This window comes from Podarcis pityusensis (assembly GCF_964106645.2).
Source record: "Podarcis pityusensis genome assembly, chromosome: 4".
Lineage (NCBI taxonomy): Eukaryota > Metazoa > Chordata > Lepidosauria > Squamata > Lacertidae > Podarcis > Podarcis pityusensis.
Genome location: NC_138027.1, coordinates 50,972,298 through 50,991,994, shown reverse-complemented (window position 1 = coordinate 50,991,994; position 19,697 = coordinate 50,972,298). Strand labels below are relative to the sequence as shown.

Genomic DNA, 19,697 nt, shown 5'->3' with positions numbered 1-19,697 from the left:
AACTGCTAGGTGGGCAGGAGCAGGGACAGAGCAATGGGAGCTCACCCCGCCGAGGGGATTCGAACCGCCGACCTTCTGATCGGCAAGCCCAAGAGGCTCAGTGGTTTAGACCACAGCGCCACCCGTGTCCCTGCCTTCCAATCTTAGGTTCAGATAAATTATTATCACTTTAGTGTGAATTTCTCCCAAATCACACATTTGTGTACACGTTTGTGCAAGTCTATCTCCTAATATAATGCATTTTTCTCTATGTTATTTTTACTAATAGATGCCTTTTCAGGCAGTAGTATATTCACTTTTGTACACATTGCTTGGCTGGAGGACCACACTGAAAAATTGGAAGGAATCTGAATGGTGCCGTCTGGGTGTCCTTGGACTGCAACTCTCATCATGGCCAGTAGTCGGGGATTCATCCCATTTGAAGGGCACCTCATTGTCTACCCTTACATTAGAGTAGCAGTTTCCAGAGGTCTGGCTGTGTTAGTCTCTTGCAGAAAAAATACCCAAGTCTTATTGTTTCATGGTACCTTAAACTCAAACAAATGACATTAGCATTTGGTAGTAGACACCGCTGCTGCTGCTGCTGCTGCTGCTGCTGCTGCTGCTGCTGTTGTCCTGCTGCTGTTACAAAAGTTAACCTAGCCACACCCAGAGCTCTGAAGAATGTAGGAAACAACTTGTGGAAGTTGCAGGAAGACACTGAGATCAGGAGTGAGCTTTCTCCTCCCGATCCTTGCTCACTTTCCTCCTTGCAGGTTGAAGATGCTGACTGGATAGGGAACTCCCATCTTTATTTGAGCACAGGATTTCTTGGCTGTATCCCTTGCATTCTGTCTACCAGACTAAGTACAGACGGGTGTGAGCAGCCTGAAGGCCCTTTCCTAAATCCACTCCAGTCTGGATAGCATTCTGGGGGGTACAAACTGAATAAGCTCTTTGTCTGGACAGTGCCCGCCCCCCTTCAAGGGGAAAATTTATTTTTCCTAGCTACTTTCACCACTAGTCTTAACAACTTTCACTCACCAGCAGCAGCTTTCACCACCAGGCAATAGTGTTAAAAGTGCTCTTTTTAAAAAAATGGAAATGACATAGTCACATGTCATGGCTTGTATGAGGGCAGCATGAAAATTAACCATTCAGATTGATCAACTCCAAGCATTTCCTTAACTAATACAAGGAGAATTGCTTAGAAAATGAATTAGTTTACGTTATAATTATTAACCTTGGCCAAATTGGAGATTGGAGGAAGGGCTGTAGCAGTACCAAGGCAGAGTACCTATTTTGCATGCAGAAGATTCTGGCTTCAATTCCTGCTATCTCCAAGTAAAGCAAGGGAATTCTGGAGAGCTGCTGCCAGGTGGTTTAGCCCACAGGTAGGCAACTTGTTGCGCATGAGCCACATACAGCCCCCAAACTCATATACTGTGGCCCCTGGTGCCTCCTGAAGCTGTCCATTTTTGCATCTTGGCTTCTTTTTTTCTCCCCTTCCTTTCTGTTCATTTCCTCCTATTTATCTTGTGGGGTTTTATTTTTAAAAAGTGCTCCCCCTCACTATGTAATTTCATACAGTGGAAGGGGCAGTATTTCGTTTGATTAAAAATAAATTCATTTTTAAAAATATTTTTACATGCAAGCAGCGTGCCCGAACAGGACTACCAGTTTTACTGATTCAGTCCTCCCCAACCTGGTGCCCTCCAGACATTGTTGGACTCCAACTCCCATCAGCCCCAGCCATCATGGCCGATGGTGAGGAGTGATAGGAGTTGTTGTCCAAAAGCATCTGGATGGCACTAAGTTAGAGACAGCTGTAGTGGTTTGCAAATATAGGACAGATCAGATCAGTTTTTTAAACAATAAGAATCCCTTAAACTCATAGTTCTCAAATATTAAAATGTTTTGTCCTGTTGAGCTGTAGGGGACCTGCTTGGATGGGAAGTTTTACTGGCACCCCCCCCCCCAGTTCATTGGAACTCAACCTGTTCAACGTGAGTCTCCATCTGTTTTTGGACTACAACTCCCACAATCCCTAGCTAGTAAGATCAGTTGTCAGGGATGATGGGAATTGTAGTACAAAAACAGCAGGAGACTCAAGTCCAGTGGAGTGGCCATGTTAGTCTACTACCAGAGATGGAACTAGCTTCACCATCTTACACATATTTCCATGAATAGCTGTCTTTTAAAAGCATGCCATATGCTACATGGCCCTAGACTCAGACATATTTTCTTCCCCTGCTCTTGGCAAAAATCACTGTTGTTACTGATGATGTCAACCCGGCTATATCCAGAGGTCTGAACAATATAGAAGTAGACTTGTAGAAGGAAAAGGCTGTATACCAGACAATGGTCTAAGATGTTCCAGGAAGTGGTCATGGAATGGGCATGGGACAAATCTCATGGATGCAGGAAAATAACTTCCATAAGGCTAGCTAGCCGCATGCATCTGTTTTGCATGCGGTTGACTTTTATGTATAAGTATGTGTGGGAGGAATGAAGAAGACAATAGAAGAGAAGCAAAGAGGGTTGTACTGGCTTGGGGAAAGCTTGGGCATCAACAGAGATCAGATGGGAACAAATGTTTCTACTCACGTTCTCTTCCTTGATATTTCCAACCACCCAGCGCTCAACCCCAGTTGATATTTTAAATGCAGCCAGGTTTCCTTTGTGTTACAGTTAAAGACTACGGGTGTGGGGAGTGAGTTACAGTTGCAGAAATCAACAACAGTCAAACCTCTTGAGATCTGTGCCTTAGTCAGTATAGATGAGGGGAGTCCTGGAACCTTATCTCAGGACAAAATATATAGGTGAGTGGAGCAATTGCAGGAGTGATGAGGTTGGGGCAGAGGCAACTTTAGGGCAGCGCGACTGGTTCCCCCGCATTGAGTACAAAGCCAAGAGGTGGGTACCACAACTATGGTGCTGTGCATGTGCAAAATGGAAGGTAGGGTGCACAAATTTTGGCTTTGAAAGACCAAAGTCCACTCCTGATTGGGGATGCTGTGTGTCTGCAGAGAATATGAGATTATCTCTGTGTGTCGGCTTTATGTTCTAGTATGCTTGAAAAAGAAAGAATGCTTTCTGCACAAACCTGCCATAGTTGTAAATAGGCACTCCTTGCCTCTGCGGCTACCTGGGCCTCAAGTGACAAAGCCGTATCAAGGAGCACCCCCAAGTAACAGACTTGGCCTTTTCAGTGGAGTTCAGGCTCTCTCTCTCCACTTCTAGGGCTCAAGAATTTTCAGATTACAGTGGCACTAATGCCCAAACACTTTCACCTGGTTTCTGAATTTTCCAGTGGCAGGGCAGTAAGGAGGGTCTCACTGGAAGATGCCAACTAATAGGCGAGGACATAAAGAGAGAGGTACTCCCTCAAATAGTTAGGCCCCACACTGTTCAGGACTTTATATGTCATTTGTAAAAATCAAAATTCAGTCCAGAAACAAAACACCAACTAATGCATATATTTAATAACCGGTGTAATATGGTTCCAGCTGGTGGCCCAACTCAGAAGAGGAATCACAGGTAGATCTTTGTTAGATTCTGTATGAGATAAATGGCAAGGCTGGTGCAGTAGAGATGGTACAGACGTCAAGGCAGATGAAAATAGGAAGATGCCCTGCTGAATCACAGGATAGAATGCAAAGCAAAGGCAGTCTGCTGTCAATAGCTTTCTTTTTCCTGATGGCATTGGTGCAAGTTTATATATATATATGTAGAATGTAGCCAACGTCCTCTGTAACAGGTGCATTCAAATCTGTGATTCAGTAATTTATACACAATGCTCAACCTAATAGCAGCATGCACTGCTTTAAGCAAACACTGTGTTCCGTATGGGTAGTTTATAATTTGAAAAGTGCATGTAAAAACATTATAAAATCCACTGTTGCTTCTTCTTTTTTCAAAGCCCATGCTGAACAGGGAGCCTTTTGAGTTGAAGGCTTGTCAGGATAGCTTAGATAAGAGCAAGCCCTAGGCTAGACAGGAGCAAATCTTTTGGAGTCCTTATGGGCAAAAGAAACAATTGTGAAGGATGTCTAGCTTTCATCTTGGCCTTCCCCTGGGAGAGATAAAGTTTGGGCAAATATCCAGGTGTCTGAATCAGGCTCTGTGGCTTTTCTAAAAACCCAGAGACTATAATTAACCCACAGCTGCTCTGCTGACATCTGTGGGAAGAAAATATTTAATACATTCGCATTGTTACTTCTTTGAAAAGTTCCCCATTTAAGGTTCTGGTGCGAGCAAAGCATTTGGGCTAAGCCCCCATAAACATGCTTACTCGGGCAAAGAGAAAAGATGAGCACTCAGCATTAAGCCTTGGTGAGAGGTGAGCAATAGGGCAGAGACTTCAACTGTTGCTTTCAGCCTTGGGCATGACCTTTGCAAAAGGCTGCTGATTAATGCCAGTTTAAACTTTGACTACAAATTCTTAGCTTGCCCAGGTCTGTTTTCATTAACTTGTAAGGGCAATAATTGTCCCACCTGCTGTACGGACATGGTGGCATGAAATTTCCCCTTTCAATGAAAGCTGTTCTGTTCTGTAATTGGCATGTCAGACGAGAAGGAAACTCCATTGCTTCAGAATAATGGGGCTCTTCAATACTTTTTCTACTGCTGATATTCTTGAGTGTTTTTAAAAGCAGAATCCAGTCTTGCAGTTACAGAGGCTGTGAAGTGATTTTTAATGGGAACTCAGGCATGTGAAAATCAAAGGGAACAATTCTAGCCGAGACCATGGAAGTACTTCAGACACAACAGCATCTCCACTTGAGTTTGGCTGTGGTTAAAGTTTGTGCTGATCTCTGTGTGAATGTACCCTCTGTGGATGATTAGATTAAGAGAGGTCATGTTTTCAAAAGTTACACAGCAGAGCTCGAAACCTCAGCCAAATATCCAGAGCCAAATCTCAGTATCCCTGCCCTCAGGAAAGCAGCAGGAAACCGAGATTGACCTCAGCTCTTGGAATCTATGTTTGAAGGGGGGGGGGATGAATGTATGATAAGCATGGATGTCAGTATCTATTATATTTTTACTGCAAAGCAAGCAGTGGCATTAGTAAACAATATGATATTAGACTCCCATTAAATGTTAGCATCCTGATGTTGAAATTTGACCTTGAAGAAATATGACCTCTGTGTGTGTGGCAAAATATAACAGGGGCAGGGAGAGAGTTTTCTAATAAGACAAGCATCTTAGTAGCTGACTGGTATTCAGGATCATACGATGTGTGTTTAGCACTAAAGCTTTACTGTTTTAATACCTTAACATTAAAAAATCCTTATCTGCATATCATTAGCCTCAGGCCAAGGCTGATGCCAGATTTGAGGGGGCAACGTGCCCTCTGATTGGCTGCCTCTCTCCCTTGATGGGCTCTGGCAGTCTTGTCTGGCCATGGTGGCAAGTAGCAGCAGTGCACCAATTCGTAAAGGTGTAACTGGACGATCCCATTTTAATTTCCCACTATGCTCCACTGTCATGTTAAATGGCATGCCAGTTAGATCCAGTTGCCAGGTGCTGCTCATAGCACCAGGCCAGGAAATTTTCTTAAAGGGGGCCCAGGGTAGGTTTCAGTGGTGCCCAAAGATGTCTGATGCTGTAGCCAGCCCTGGTTACCCAAAAGGTTAGAAGACTGCAGCCTGCAACAAGCATCACTTCTTGGTGTGTAGCTTGCAAGGAACATACCTAACACACTGCTTTTCAAATCAGCACATTGCTGTGTATGTACAAGTAAACAAGTTACTGCATAGTCTTTGTGGCTGACTCAACCTGGGCATGTAGCTTGACATCCTGCTGCCTCAGTTATGCCAGCTGGTAAGTTAGGTAAAAGTCATGGCCACACTGAGAAACAGATGTCTCATGCGAGCTGTGATTTCCTGAGTAAATATATTGTAAGACGTGTGGCATTCTTAGCAAGCTGTGTCACTGCTTCTGTCCAGTGGTCCAGCGTAAACATAGTGACAGCAATGCTCTGATGGAATAAAAAGTAGTACACCTGTGCGTAGTAATAATTCTTTTCCAAACACTTCTGTTTAACTTCATTTTCATGTCTATATGTTGTATTGGACTATGGAATTGCAATGCTTCTCTGTTTGCAGGTCAAGGTACAGGGAAACAAAAACACAAGCAGTTTTAGATTTGCTTTTGAATTCCATGTATTAAGAAACAAAACAAAATTCCTACATTATTTAGAGCAGAAGTACTTAAACCATGGTCTTCAAGGTTGATTCAAATGGCTCATGAAAAGGCTGCAGAACAGTCAAGAATGTTTTCTTTCTGACAGTGACCAAGGCCATTTTGATAGGAAATTATTGAGTAACTAACAAGGTTCTGGCCGAAGGCCCCTGATCTTTATACTATGGTGCTGGTTTTGCTGGTGATGCCAGCACTGGGGGAAAAAAGTTATTAAAAACAAGTAATGATTTGGAGAACAAAATAGTTTATTAGAGTTTATTAAGCTTATTTAAAAGGTTGTTAAATGGTCTGTCAAGACCCCCAGCCATTTTCAAGTGGTTAAAGGAAAATTAGATTAAGGACCACTGATTTAGAGCATGCGTTTTGGAATTGTCATGGTCCTTTGATGAATGGGCAGTGCATGTCACCAGAATGCCTGTATATATGCATTTCATTTGTTTCCCTTACATTTATGTATGTATGTATGCAGTCATTCATATGTGCAACTGTTCAACACAATTATTTTCAACAAAGAACTGTGCTGACTTCTTTTTTCCACACACCTCTTTCCCTTAACCATATGCTACATATGTAAGATTCATTGAAGTAGAATTGAAATCTATGAGATTATACTGAAATGTATGGTATCTAAATTGCAAGCATAATATCTTAAAACGAACTTCAGAATGAAAAAAGGGCTAAATACAACAAGGCAAAATATCCATGAACCAACAAATCAAGCTCTAAAATCTGTCAGCAAATGTAAGCACCAGGAATATTCTCTTGTCCTTTTGTTACCACTACAACCACCTTCCCTTTAAAAAGAAAAGAAAAAAGCATCAGATACAATCCAGGGTTCTCTAAGCATGCAATTGCAGCATCAAAAATTCCAACCCAAATATTTTTGGTGAGGCCCCTTCAATTGTGCTATGATGTTTTCAACCTCTTAAGTGAAAATATTTGGTTGCTGCAATCAGTTCCTAAAGCAACTGAGCAGAGAGAATATCTAATCACAGAGCTGCTTGTACAACTGAAGGGCATTGCTTCAATTGCAAGGGGGTTGGGGGAGGTAAGAGAAATAAACCCAAATAATGCTGCAAGTTGTAGTGGAGTAAGTCCTTAATGTATAGCTTTGATTTAGCTAATGGAAAATCAACATGAACTTCACAACTTCTATAAATATGGACGCACATACCCTAAAAGTTGGTCATGTAACCACTGTTCTGTTAGGTGTCAGCTGTGTAATGTTACAATCATGCTTTTCATAATAATCTTGGCACATTTCTAGACATCGAAGTAGAAATATTTAGCACAGAGCTAAAGCATGTAGAATTCAAGTCTGTTTTGAACAAATACAACATGCTCAAATTCGTTACTCATTTTAACCTTCTCCCATGCAACTGAGGGTGCCTAGCTGTGTGGACCAGCGCTCACGGGACTGTGTTTGGTGCTGAAACTTAGTAGGACAGAACACCTTTAGTGTAAAACACGTCCCAAATTCCAGGGGAATTGCCATACGCACAGACACACACCTGAGATAGTACAGTATTTTAGCCAGTCAAAGCGGACACATGGGCCAACTGAAGGAGGTTTGGATAGGTGTCCAAATCTACCATGTACCAGTATGTCTCCCCAATGGGAATGGTTTTACTTAAACCATCTATTTTGTTAGCATACCATTATTCTGGCACAGAAGATGGGAGTGACCTGTGAGTGGGCCTACTTTTCTTTGTGACAGGATCCCACAGGCACAGTGATACTGCTCACTGGCATAGATTTCACTCTGTCCGTATATTGTTGCATCAGTGCAAATGAATGTAGTAGTGATCCTGTTGCACTCCTCAAGCATAACTGTTAGATAAGATCACTCCCCTGGTTTTATCCCCCAGAATTTTCTTATTTTAGGACACTTAAAAAAAAAATCTGCATCCCAGCACTTGCATCTTTGCACCACCAACAGCCGGTTCTATTTATCCAATAAGGATGTAGTAGTTTTACGTGCCAATGGAATGGAAACATGTAAAAACTTCCCTTAAGGACTGTTTGCTGAGGAACATTATGCCAAATCCAATTCCACTTATCAAGTAGAATTACCCATCCCAAATCTATCTTGGCTGTTTTCATACTAGTTTTCTATAATATATAAGCCCAATATAATTTCATTTATTTTAATTACTTTGTTGCGTTTCCCTTTATAAGAAATGTTTCAGAATCTGTTAAATGTCCAAATCTTGAAATTAAACTACGATAACACATTGTTCAAACCCCAAAGTCATGGGCATCTTTCCACAGTATACATATATAGGATGCTTCCAGGTAAGCGATTCCTCTGCCTACCAACATGCCTGACAGAGCTTGGCGCTTCCAGTGCAGACACGCCTTTTTCTCGGGACACCACATTCCCAGGTTTTACTAAAACCAGCTCATTAACATATCATTGGCTTTTTCAGAACAAGCTTGATGTCAGTTGCAAATGACTATAATAAGAGCTCAGTTACCTCAGAATTCATTGAAGTGTTGAGTGCCGCCTGCCTGCAGTGCCTTTAAAACAGTGAGTAGAGCATCCTGGTGCCACTCATTCCATGAGTTTGATGCACTCTCTGTGATAACATCAGCCATGGAGACAGCAAAGCCAGCACTGTCTTCAGGTTTCTTAAAGGCATCCTTTGTTTCAGGATGGCCTTTCAAGATTTTTTGGCACTGACAGAGAAAGAAGACTATACAGAGCCTCTGTCTTAAAAAAAAATTCAAATCTGTTGGAAGTATACGAATCCACAACTTGATAAAGGGTGCAGTCTGGCCCATGGTTACATGTCAGGCCCTTTTTGTTGTTGTTTGTTTCAGGAGTCCATAGTATACAGAAGCATAGTACATGCTGAGTACTGTGCTGAAAGTTTTCTGGTGATTTCAGAGCATTATCTCCGAAATGGCAGTGATTTGAAAGGGGAAATTTCCCCCGGATGTTCCCTCAGGGATAAATAAGGGAGAAGTCGAGAGAAGTGAGATTAAGCAATGTGGTAGCATGGAATGACAGCAACTAGGTAAAGGTAAAGGGACCCCTGACCATTAGGTCCAGTCGTGACCGACTCTGGGGTTGCGGCGCTCATCTCACTTTATCGGCCGAGGGAGCCGGCGTACAGCTTCCGGGGCATTTGGCTAGCATGACTAAGCCGCTTCTGGCGAACCAGAGCAGCGCACAGAAACGCTGTTTACCTTCCTGCCAGAGCAGTACCTATTGATCTACTTGCACTTTGACGTGCTTTTGAACTGCTATGTTGGCAGGAGCAGGGACCGAGCAATGTGAGCTCACCCCATCACAGGGATTCAAACTGACCTTCTGACCGACAAGTCCTAGGCTCTGTGGTTTAATCCACAGCGCCACCCGCATCCCGTGGACAGCAACTAAGGGGAAACCATTTTTGTTTGTGTGATGCTCCTTTTTGTTTGCCACCCCACTCTAGATCTCATAAACAATCTCCCACACCTACTAGTGTTTCCCAGTGAGTTGCGGTTGAAGCTACAAGGATGTGCCATTTGTAGGCCAGTAATACAGTAATGCTACTTCTTCTGCCAACTGTGGGACAAAGTCCTTCTTTAGAATGAGATGTGCTAACAAAATCTATATGCCCATTGCTGAAGTCTCAGGAGGGATGTGTGCTTAGATCCTACCTGCTAGCAGCTTGGAAGCGGGGGCAGCACATATTCCCCTGTGGTGTGTGAGTTCTTTCACTAGCTTGCATTATCAGATTTGTGTAGCAAGCATCCCTGACTTGAAGCATCTTCATCTCCTCCTCTATAGCCCATTATAGCCAGGATCATCTGCAGCAATATGCAGCAGTATTGAGCTGTAGACCTTGGTCTCACACTATACTGTGCTGAGCTTATGTGTGTCCCACTGATGCACACGATGCCTTGGAACGCAACCCCTGTGTAAATGGGGAGTTGCTTGTACCTGGCAGGAGAGGTACAAACACTGTACAAACACTAAGCTATAAATACCTATAGTTTTATATCTAGAATAAAACTTACTGGTTCTCTATGTTAATATCACACTGTGTATAATGATCTAAATGTTGTGGTCATTTCTGTGGTGCTGGTTCAGAATGGCCTTCTCAAGGAAAAATGCCTCACATTGACATTGCAATCTTTTTGATGCCAGATTAGGACTTTCCTATTTCCCTAGATTAGATTATTTTAACTGGAACTGCTTTCTTTGGTCCTTAGTTTTTTGTGTTTGCTCTACTACCTTTTTTGTGTTTTTTGTTGAGTTATCTTTTGTTTTTGTTGGATATGTGAATAGTTTTCATCACACTTTTGCACACTGCCCAGGAATCTCCTGCTTGAGGGTGATTAAGAAATATTTTAAATGACTAAATAAACGAAATACTGATTCTGAGAGTAGCTCAGTCAGTAGAGCATGAGACACTTAATCTCAGGGTTATGGGTTTAAGCCTCAAATTGGGCAAAAAGATTCCAGCATTGCAGGGGGTTGGACCCTCGTGGTCCATTCCAACTCTACAATTCTATTATTCAGTTCATTTAGAATATTTATATCCAACTTTATAGTCCCAATCACATTCATAAAGCTTTGCAAGTATAATCTGAAATAACATACTGGCAGGTTTATTCGACAAGCTGCTTTTTTGTCCCCTCATTCTTAAATAAATGACTAATGAATCAATAGCTGCGTGGATATTTTAATTTAAAAGGAGTATTAAGACTGAGATGCTGTTCCGTTTCCTTCCTTCAGGACATCTCCTTGGACTTTCCCATGACGACTCCAAATTCTGTGAGGAGAACTTTGGTTCCATGGAAGATAAGAGGCTTATGTCTTCCATCTTAACAAGCATTGATGCTTCTAAACCCTGGTCCAAATGCACTTCAGCAACAATAACAGAATTTCTGGATGATGGCCATGGTATGTATGGATATCTTAGTGTCCTATATCATGCTGGACATTATGTGCTGCTAGGAACTTTATTTTTTAAAAAAAACATTTTAACTCTAATTTATAAAATATGTGTTTGTTATTCTAATTAGAATTGAAGTTACTTTCACTTTTCTTTAACATTCTTCATGCTATTACAATAATCGCTATCTGACTCCTAAATGCAATGAAGTACAGCCCCTGACACTCTGCTACCGCTACCTAAATGAGGAGGAAAAGCAGTAGTCGGAATAGTAAATAGCAGTGAGATGTTGTATTAGTAATAGTGGTAGATAAAAATAAGTAGTAATAGCAAATATCAAAAGGATTGCAAATAGGTAGATTATTTACAACAGTGTGAAGTACAGTGGTCCCTCTCACTTAGTCTAGCCTAAGTCATGGCAGTGGTTGCCATGAACCAGGGCTAGGAAACATTACAGTGCACAAGACTCAAATAAGGATGGGGTTTGGGCTACTTCCTCAGAGATGAAACCTCCAGTACAGTGGTACCTCGGGTTAAGTACTTAATTCGTTCCGGAGGTCCGTTCTTAACCTGAAACTGTTCTTAACCTGAAGCACCACTTTAGCCAATGGGGCCTTCTGCTGCCACCGTGCCGCCAGAGCACGATTTCTGTTCTCATCCTGAAGCAAAGTTCTTAACCTGAAACACTATTTCTGGGTTAGCGGAGTCTGTAACCTGAAGCGTATGTAACCTGAAGCGTATGTAACCCAAGGTACCACTGTAGGCCACTTTTATCACCAGTTGGCAGGTAGAGAACTAAAATTGAGCAAAGTGACTTGCCCAAGGCATCAGGGGCTAAACAGAGATTTCAACTCAGGTTTACACGTCTTTTCAGAAGACAGCCCTGCTTCAAAAGCTGAGTTTGATTTATTTAGCTAATATTAGTATTTCAGTGTTCTTTCCCAGCTTCTCCTTAACAACAACAAAATGCTCTTAAAATCCTTCACTGTGCTGCTAACCCAACTGCAGCTCTTAAACAACCTTTTCAAATTCCAGAATGCTTAGATAAAAATGACCTAACTGAACGAATGGATCTAGTTGTTATGGAAACTGAAATCCTTATGGATGAAAAACATACTATATGCATGCAGCACTTGTAAAAGGCAACATTGTGTAGGATGGTTTTGAGTGCTGTGTGCAATGGTATGTTTCATCCCGTTATCATTTGTCGATAACTGCCTCTAACACAGCCAAATGGGTGGGGTATAAATAATAAAATTATTAGTATTATTAACTTTCTGCAATTTTATAAGGCATTTATTAAAGATCTACAGTTGTATTTCCCATAGTATATCTACACTCCTTTAGTGTTATCTTAAACACATTGCATTGCAGTCTTATCCAAGTTAACATTAGGTGGACAAGGATGGGATTGCAGCAAAAGTCCATTTGCTAGTGTAGCTCCAAGTTGTGATGGTATAGTCACAAGATTTAACATAAGGTTAAAGTCAGTGTAAGTTCTGTGCAAATGTAATTAGAATGGCATAAGGAGAAGCAGTGGATAGGGGTCTCATTCTGAGCCGAATGGGTGGCTTAATCTGATTCTTATTCTCCCCCAGGCTAGGCCCCAACTCCCCTGTTGGCACCAACAAAATAACTGTTATATGAAAATAAGCACTCACAAGAGGTAGTGGAGAGCTCAGAAGAACTCCTCCCCCTCCTCCATACCCTCTTCCCACTATCACTAATGGTGGATGATGCAGAAGCCAGTCATAGCACACCATCAAAAGTCCATGAGGCACACTCATACATTAAGACATGTGAATGTCCCAAAGAAGCAACTTGTGAGGTGGAGTCACTATGCTAGTTTCCTGGCAGGTGGTAGAAGAAGTCAGGAGAAGGAGGCAGTGGGGAGGTCAGCAGAGTGCAGACACGTTGGCAGGAGTGCCAGATTGGCTGTACCCATGCATTTGCACCACCCTGACCTCCCTGTCACTTTCTCCCCTCCCTCCCAGCAAGCAACAGCGACCTACCTACTAGGAAGCTAGCATAGCAGCTCTTCCCCCACCTGGCCAGCTGCTTCTGCTGCATCTATGAAACATGAGAATGCAAATAGGAACTGTGGTGGAGGAATATTCAGTTAAAGACACAGTTTGCACAATCAACATGATACTTGGGGAAGATGTGTGTTACAGGGTTCACTCCCAGGATAACAAAAATCCTATACAGTGGTACCTCAGGTTAAGTACTTAATTTGTTCCGGAGGTCCATACTTAACCTGAAACTGTTCTTAACCTGAAGCACCACTTTAGCTAATGCGGCCTCCTGCTGCTGCTGCGCCGCCGGAGTACAATTTCTGTTCTCATCCTGAAGCAAAGTTCTTAACCTGAAGCACTATTTCTGGGTTAGCGGAGTCTGTAACCTGAAGCGTATGTAACCTGAGGTACCGCTGTAATGTGTCTCCTTTCTGCTCTTACATGTGTGTGTTGAGAGTAGGATTCTTGAACGCCAACCCTGCCTTCTGTTGTCTCTCCCTTCCCCCCACCTCCAAAACACAATATTGTTGTTTTTGAGCTCCCCAAAAGAAGCATGTGGAGGCAGCGAGACACAAAGACTCGCCAGGGACAAGATCTTTAGGTTGTGGAGAACTGGCCCATGAAAACATGACCCAGTGTGTGGCAGTGGTGGGAAAGACAAATTCCATGTTAGGGTTCATTAGAAATGGGACTGAAAATAAAGTGACCAGTGCCTTCATATAAATATGTGGTCCAATCACCCTTGGAATACGACATACATTTCTGGTTGCTGCTTCTCAAAATGAATGCTGCAGAGCTGGAAAATGTGCAGGAAAGGGCAACCAAAACAATTGAGGGGATCAAGCAACTCTTCCATTATGGGAGATGTGCGGCCTTCACTATTACACACATTGTCTGCATAGAAGGATGCAGCAGAACTTGAAGATCCCCACCTCCTGCCCCAGAGATCTATATAGGTCCTACAGCCTAGCCTCCTAACCATTGGCTATGGCATGCCCTAACAGATCAGGCACTGTTGTCGATGTACGGCAGACTCTATGTGCAATTTATGCCTTCCATGTATAGGGAAGACACTGTTGGCAAGTGTCATCACAATTCCCATAAGTCAGTATAGCTGCTGTGGACTTTGTGGGTGGCTGTCTTGTTAGCTCCCCCCCCCCCCCGCCCATATTGTTGTTATTATGTTTTGGACATTGTTCCTGGGGGAGCACATAAGCCTAACTAGAACCTTCCACTACCTCTTTCTGCAGTAGTGCCATAGACTTAATCTTGAGCAGTTCTATGTGTGGTTAATAGAGTGTTTCTCAAGCACAGCCTTCATGGTTACTTGCAGCCACCAGCTGGCTTCTGAGCAGCTGCCTCATCATAGACCGCCATTGGCATTTCTCAATCCACACACATAGCAAACTTGCAAAGTAGCTGACTTATTTTTCTGTTTATTGTTAGAATAAACAATGTGGTGAGTAAATATTGAGGGTCACATGCTGAGCTACCAAAAATACTGTTTTAACTCATTAATTGGAACATTTAAAGCAATGAAAAAGCTTGTTTGCAGTGTCTAAATGTGTTTATCCAAGAACTGAGACAGAATGTTTTTGAGAAAAGGAACAGTTTAATCCTTGCATTTAATCCTTATTTGACAGAGGCCCCCAATGTTAAGTTTCTGGGAATTTTGCACCCCTTATCTATTATCCAGAAAGTTCACTTGGTACACTTCTAGAAAACACAAAGACCAGGGGAAGGAACCTTCAGACACAAATGGAAGCTTTGAGTAAAGTCCTCATATTTATTTTTAATACTGAAGCTATAAATGGGAATCTTGTGGGGCTTTAGCACCCACAGCTGTAAGCAGGTCAGTTTACAATATTACAGAGCCAAGACAGAAGGGTAAAAACCCTGGACAGATTAATAGCAAGACGAAATTTAGAAATCTTCACTGCCTTTTGGGCCATAGTTAAGATAGACCTGAATAATACTGTTGGACCAATTACTATAATTGGCTCTTTTGATGCACTGCAGTAAATGTATGTGTTTTTTCCCTGACCTGTCTTATAGGACATTGTACCCAGGGACTTCTTGTGTACTAAGCCATTACTTTCCCACAGACCTATGGCCTCATAGTGCCAGATTACATAGTTTGGTTTGCTTTGCCATGTGCATGGCTGTGAGAAAAGGGAGGCAAACATATGTGTTGTATGTTAGGCTGCTTTGAGACTAAAGTAATATGAAGAGTACAGTGTGGTTAAGACAGGAGTGGGTGGTTGACCAGCTTTGTCCCAAGGGCTACAGGATTCCAGCATTTCTTCTGAGGTGGGGTGGGTCTGCCTACATGTCTTCTCCCACCCACAGGGCTATGGACTTGGCTTATATTATAGGAATGGCAGATTTTCTTTTGCTGTGCAGTTTTGGCATTTTCCCGGGCAAAAGTATGCTTGTTTGAAGGATGCTGTTAGCTGTGTGTGGATTTCCATATTAGAAACAACTACTGAGATGATTGTGCTGTTGACTTTGCTGCTAGCACAGTGTAGAATCACAACATTACTCCAGCGTTAGCCATGCTGTATATTGTGGACCATATACAGTGGACTATATAAAGGTAGCAACTGTATATGTTGTAAATGTTTTTCATAGACTAGTAGCCTTGCATCTAGCACTGCTCAAGAATTCTAAGAAGCCAAAAAACAGGGCCATTTTTAAATTCGTGATTAGAATCAGTGGTTTTGAAATATTTATTCAACTGTCTTGATTCAAAATGATGCCCATTTGTATCCAAATATAGACCAAACAAAAAAACCCTTCTTGATCTCAGGAACCATAATGCAAAATTTGGTTTTATCTTAAGATGTGTCCAAATTCATAGCGAACAAGCAACTTTCCCAAATATATAGATGATAAGTTGTTTGGTCTCCTTATCCTATTCATTCTCCAAGCACAGTTCAGCACGCACAAGATAGCCCAGGGGCGTTTTATTTCACAACAATGTATCATCAAGTAGCAAGGACACATTATTTTATTTTTAAAATGCAGTGAAATATGCCTGAGGTAAAAGTTATATCCTGCATGCTGGCTCAGGGTCATCAGAAAGCTAATAAAGTTTTAAACTTGAGGAGAGAAATAAGTGATGATGCAGAAGGGTGTTTTAACTAAAACTGAATCATGAGGGGGGCAAATAATCATGGTGGTTGAGTTCTGTTTATGGCAGTGAGGTATCATTGATTTTATTAAAAAGAAATGTTCTGAAATATAGACCTTTATCCCAATTATGTTTTCAAAGTCCCTGAAGTTGGGAGGTATTTATATTCTGCATGCTTTCATCCATCATCAAGTGGAAGTTGGCACTGCTTGCAGCGAGAGACAGGTTGTGGTAATCTATTTTGGCTCAAGAGAAATGAAGCTTTGCTGAACCACAGGCACCCACACAGGACTCTTACAAGGGTTATAAACAAGACAGAAAGCTCTTCAGATTGGCTGTAATTCCCTGTATTAGCATAAGAGCCGGTTACTTCTATGAGAAAGAAAAACCCTCTAAAATTGAATTTCCAGGACAACTACTTGATGTTGTTTTGGCTTTTTTTCCAAAGAGATGGTGCCAGGTCAATGCTTGACATCACAGATAACATAATTATGCCTTATACCATGTTCTTTTCCGTTTGTATAGACATGAACTGTTTGTTCTTTGGTCTTGTGGCTCTCCTTGGTTTTAGGGGGTCCCAATGAGCACTTGCCACCAATATTGCCTTTCCTGTGCTGATTTGGTTTTTGATTTAATGAATCCTCCCTTCTTACAAGTTTCCCTTGGCTACAGCTGTGTGTCATGCTTTTTCTGGCTTTCCTTATTAAGAAGGCTTAGCTTTTCAACAGCATGTTCAAATGACAGCTTTGTTTATTTTGAAATGTCTCTCGGTCCCATTGATATATATGGAAGACCTCACTCACAGAGTGGGTTTGAGTACACGGAAATTAAAAAGAAACGAAAACCCCTATGCCCGGTTCTGAAGCTGATAGTACCAATTATAAACTGACATGCAAGCCAGAGCAATCTTTTCTTTTTTTTAATAGTAGGGAAAATACTTTTTCTATATCTGTAATTTAAAGACCAACTTACTCTGGTGGGACTACTAGAAAATAAAATAAACGGGTTATGAATTGCAGCCTGTGAAATAAAGGTTATTGTAAAAGCAGAGGTTATATAGCCACAAGCAGGTTACAGTTAGAGGTTTCCACATGATATACAAGAGCCCAACGGAGAACTGAATGGATTTGGAACAAACTCTTGATCACTTTATCTAGTTTGGAAGCTTCAGAGGTATGGCAAGCATCATAGAGAGGAAGCAAATTATAAACTGGGTTGTCCTTTCAGGTAACTGTTTACTGGATCAACCACGAAAACAGATCTTGGGCCCTGAGGAGCTTCCAGGACAAACATATGATGCCATTCGTCAATGCAAGCTGGCATTTGGGTCTGAATACACAGTGTGTCCTGGAATGGATGTGTGCTCTCGTCTGTGGTGTGCGGTTGTTCGCCAAGGTCAGATGGTGTGTTTGACCAAAAAACTCCCTGCTGTGGAGGGGACGCCATGCGGAAAAGGAAGGATCTGCCTTCAGGGGAAATGTGTTGATAAAACGAAGAAAAAATATTACTCGGTATGTTGCTACTTTAATGATCAAACCATATGAAAGTGTACAAGGCCCAATCATGCTGTGGCCTGTTTTGAGTGAGAATTCAAGGGAAATTAATCATCAACAGAACAAGGTATTAGTCTAGGCATCCCACTTTTCTTTGTTAGGATACAGTTGATTCTGGACCTCTTGCCTGCTCACCTGGATTAAAAAGAATTCTCGAGCTCTCCAACAGCCACAGAACATGACTTCTGCTGGTCCTGTAGTCTAGCATTTTAACAACACTTGATAGGGGCTCCTGCCTTCACTGGAACCAAACTTTCTGGAATTGGAACAGTTTCTGAATACATTTGCCATGACAGTATGTTACCTGGTTGATTGATTATGAGTTGTTAGTGCACAGCCAAGTGATTGTATCTGCACCAGAGTGGGAGAAACTGACATAGCTGCTGGTACAATGGCTGCCCCAGGATCAAATGGGGTGTTAACTCTGAGTTCTTCCTTACCTTGTAGTCCTTGGTTTTAGAAACACAAACTCCTTGTGACCTTAGTGTTACCTTTATCCTGCACTTGAATGCAACATTTTGCAGTACTCACCTAGTTTGATTCTGATCCAATATGGAATATTGAAAAGATAACACGCTAAAGGCAAGAGAACACAAGAAATGCCCTGCCAGATCTGACCAATGTTCCATCTAGTGTAGCATCCTATACCACACAGTGGCCAATCAGATGCCTCAAGAGAAGCCGAGAAGCAGGTCAGGAAGGCAACAGCTCTGTCCTTTTGTTGAATACCAGCTGTTGGTAATCAGTGACATGCTGCCTCTGAACCTGGACATCAAGGTTGCATACCGACATCAAGATTTCTAGTTTCAGTAAAAGAGAAAAAGACACAGAGAAAGAGCTTTGTTAACCTTTATCCTTTATATTTCAGGCTTCAAACCATGGGAACTGGGGTTCCTGGGGACCATGGGGACAGTGCTCTCGCACATGTGGTGGAGGTGTTCAGTTTGCATATCGTCACTGCAATAACCCTGCACCTAGAAACAATGGCCGGTATTGCACAGGAAAGCGGGCAATCTATCGCTCCTGTAATGTCCTGCCGTGTCCTGCCAATGGTATGTTTTCCACAAATCAAAGTCAATAACAAGGTCAGAGACTGTGGTACTTCTTAAATAGTGTGCAAATGTTGTTTCTTACTGTACCCAGAGCAGTAGTGACATGGTTAAAGACTCTTGACTATTTCTGCAGAGACTCTAGGTTTAAATAATAATTGACATTTCTGCATTCACTACTGCTTTGGGTTGACTACAGTGACTACATGCACTTTATGCAATTGCAAGTGGTTATCTGATCTAGTGGGTTGAAGAAGAGAAGTCCAAGAAAGGAAGAGTTGCCTAGAGAGATTTTGCATGGACCTGTCAGGGTTTCACTAGATGGGTGTTAGTTGCACATTAGACCTACAGGCCATATACAGTATATCAAGGCTTTTTCCTACTTTATGCTATGACAGCTGTTCCACAGGTGAATCACCATATGGTAACAGTGTGGCATACTGTTTGCTATGATGTTTTGTTTTGTTAGATATGATCCATAAGCTTTGCCTTGGCTGTCCCTTGATAAGATGGATTCTCCATCTTCCAGTGTTGTGAATTTGTGTTTGAAATGATGCACACCTTGTGTGTATGCTAGCATTGGGAGAATATACGTACACAAATAGTAATGAATTATAATCCTTCTCCAGCTAAAGCTTTTCGCCAGGAACAATGTGAAGCAAGAAACGGTTACCAGTCCGATGCAAAAGGTGTCAAAACCTTTGTAGAATGGGTCCCCAAGTATGCAGGAGTGCTGCCGGGAGATGTCTGCAAGCTCACTTGTCGAGCCAAAGGAACTGGCTACTATGTAGTTTTCTCTCAAAAGGTAAATGTAGTTTCAGTAACTGCTTCTCTCTCAGATAACAAAATATTTGTGTTATGAATAGTAGGGG

General features: G+C 42.0%; 1 protein-coding gene across 1 annotated transcript in view; it reads left to right on the top strand.

The window, feature by feature from the left end:
* Nucleotides 1–19,697, top strand: part of ADAMTS5 (ADAM metallopeptidase with thrombospondin type 1 motif 5) — a 54,386-nt gene that overhangs the window by 23,031 nt on the left and 11,658 nt on the right. Inside the window, exons 3-6 of the mRNA XM_081003535.1 lie at nucleotides 10,916–11,083; nucleotides 17,451–17,734; nucleotides 18,645–18,828; nucleotides 19,455–19,630. Coding sequence (XP_080859661.1) covers nucleotides 10,916–11,083; nucleotides 17,451–17,734; nucleotides 18,645–18,828; nucleotides 19,455–19,630 — 812 coding nt within the window. The remainder of the gene's footprint in view (nucleotides 1–10,915; nucleotides 11,084–17,450; nucleotides 17,735–18,644; nucleotides 18,829–19,454; nucleotides 19,631–19,697) is intronic.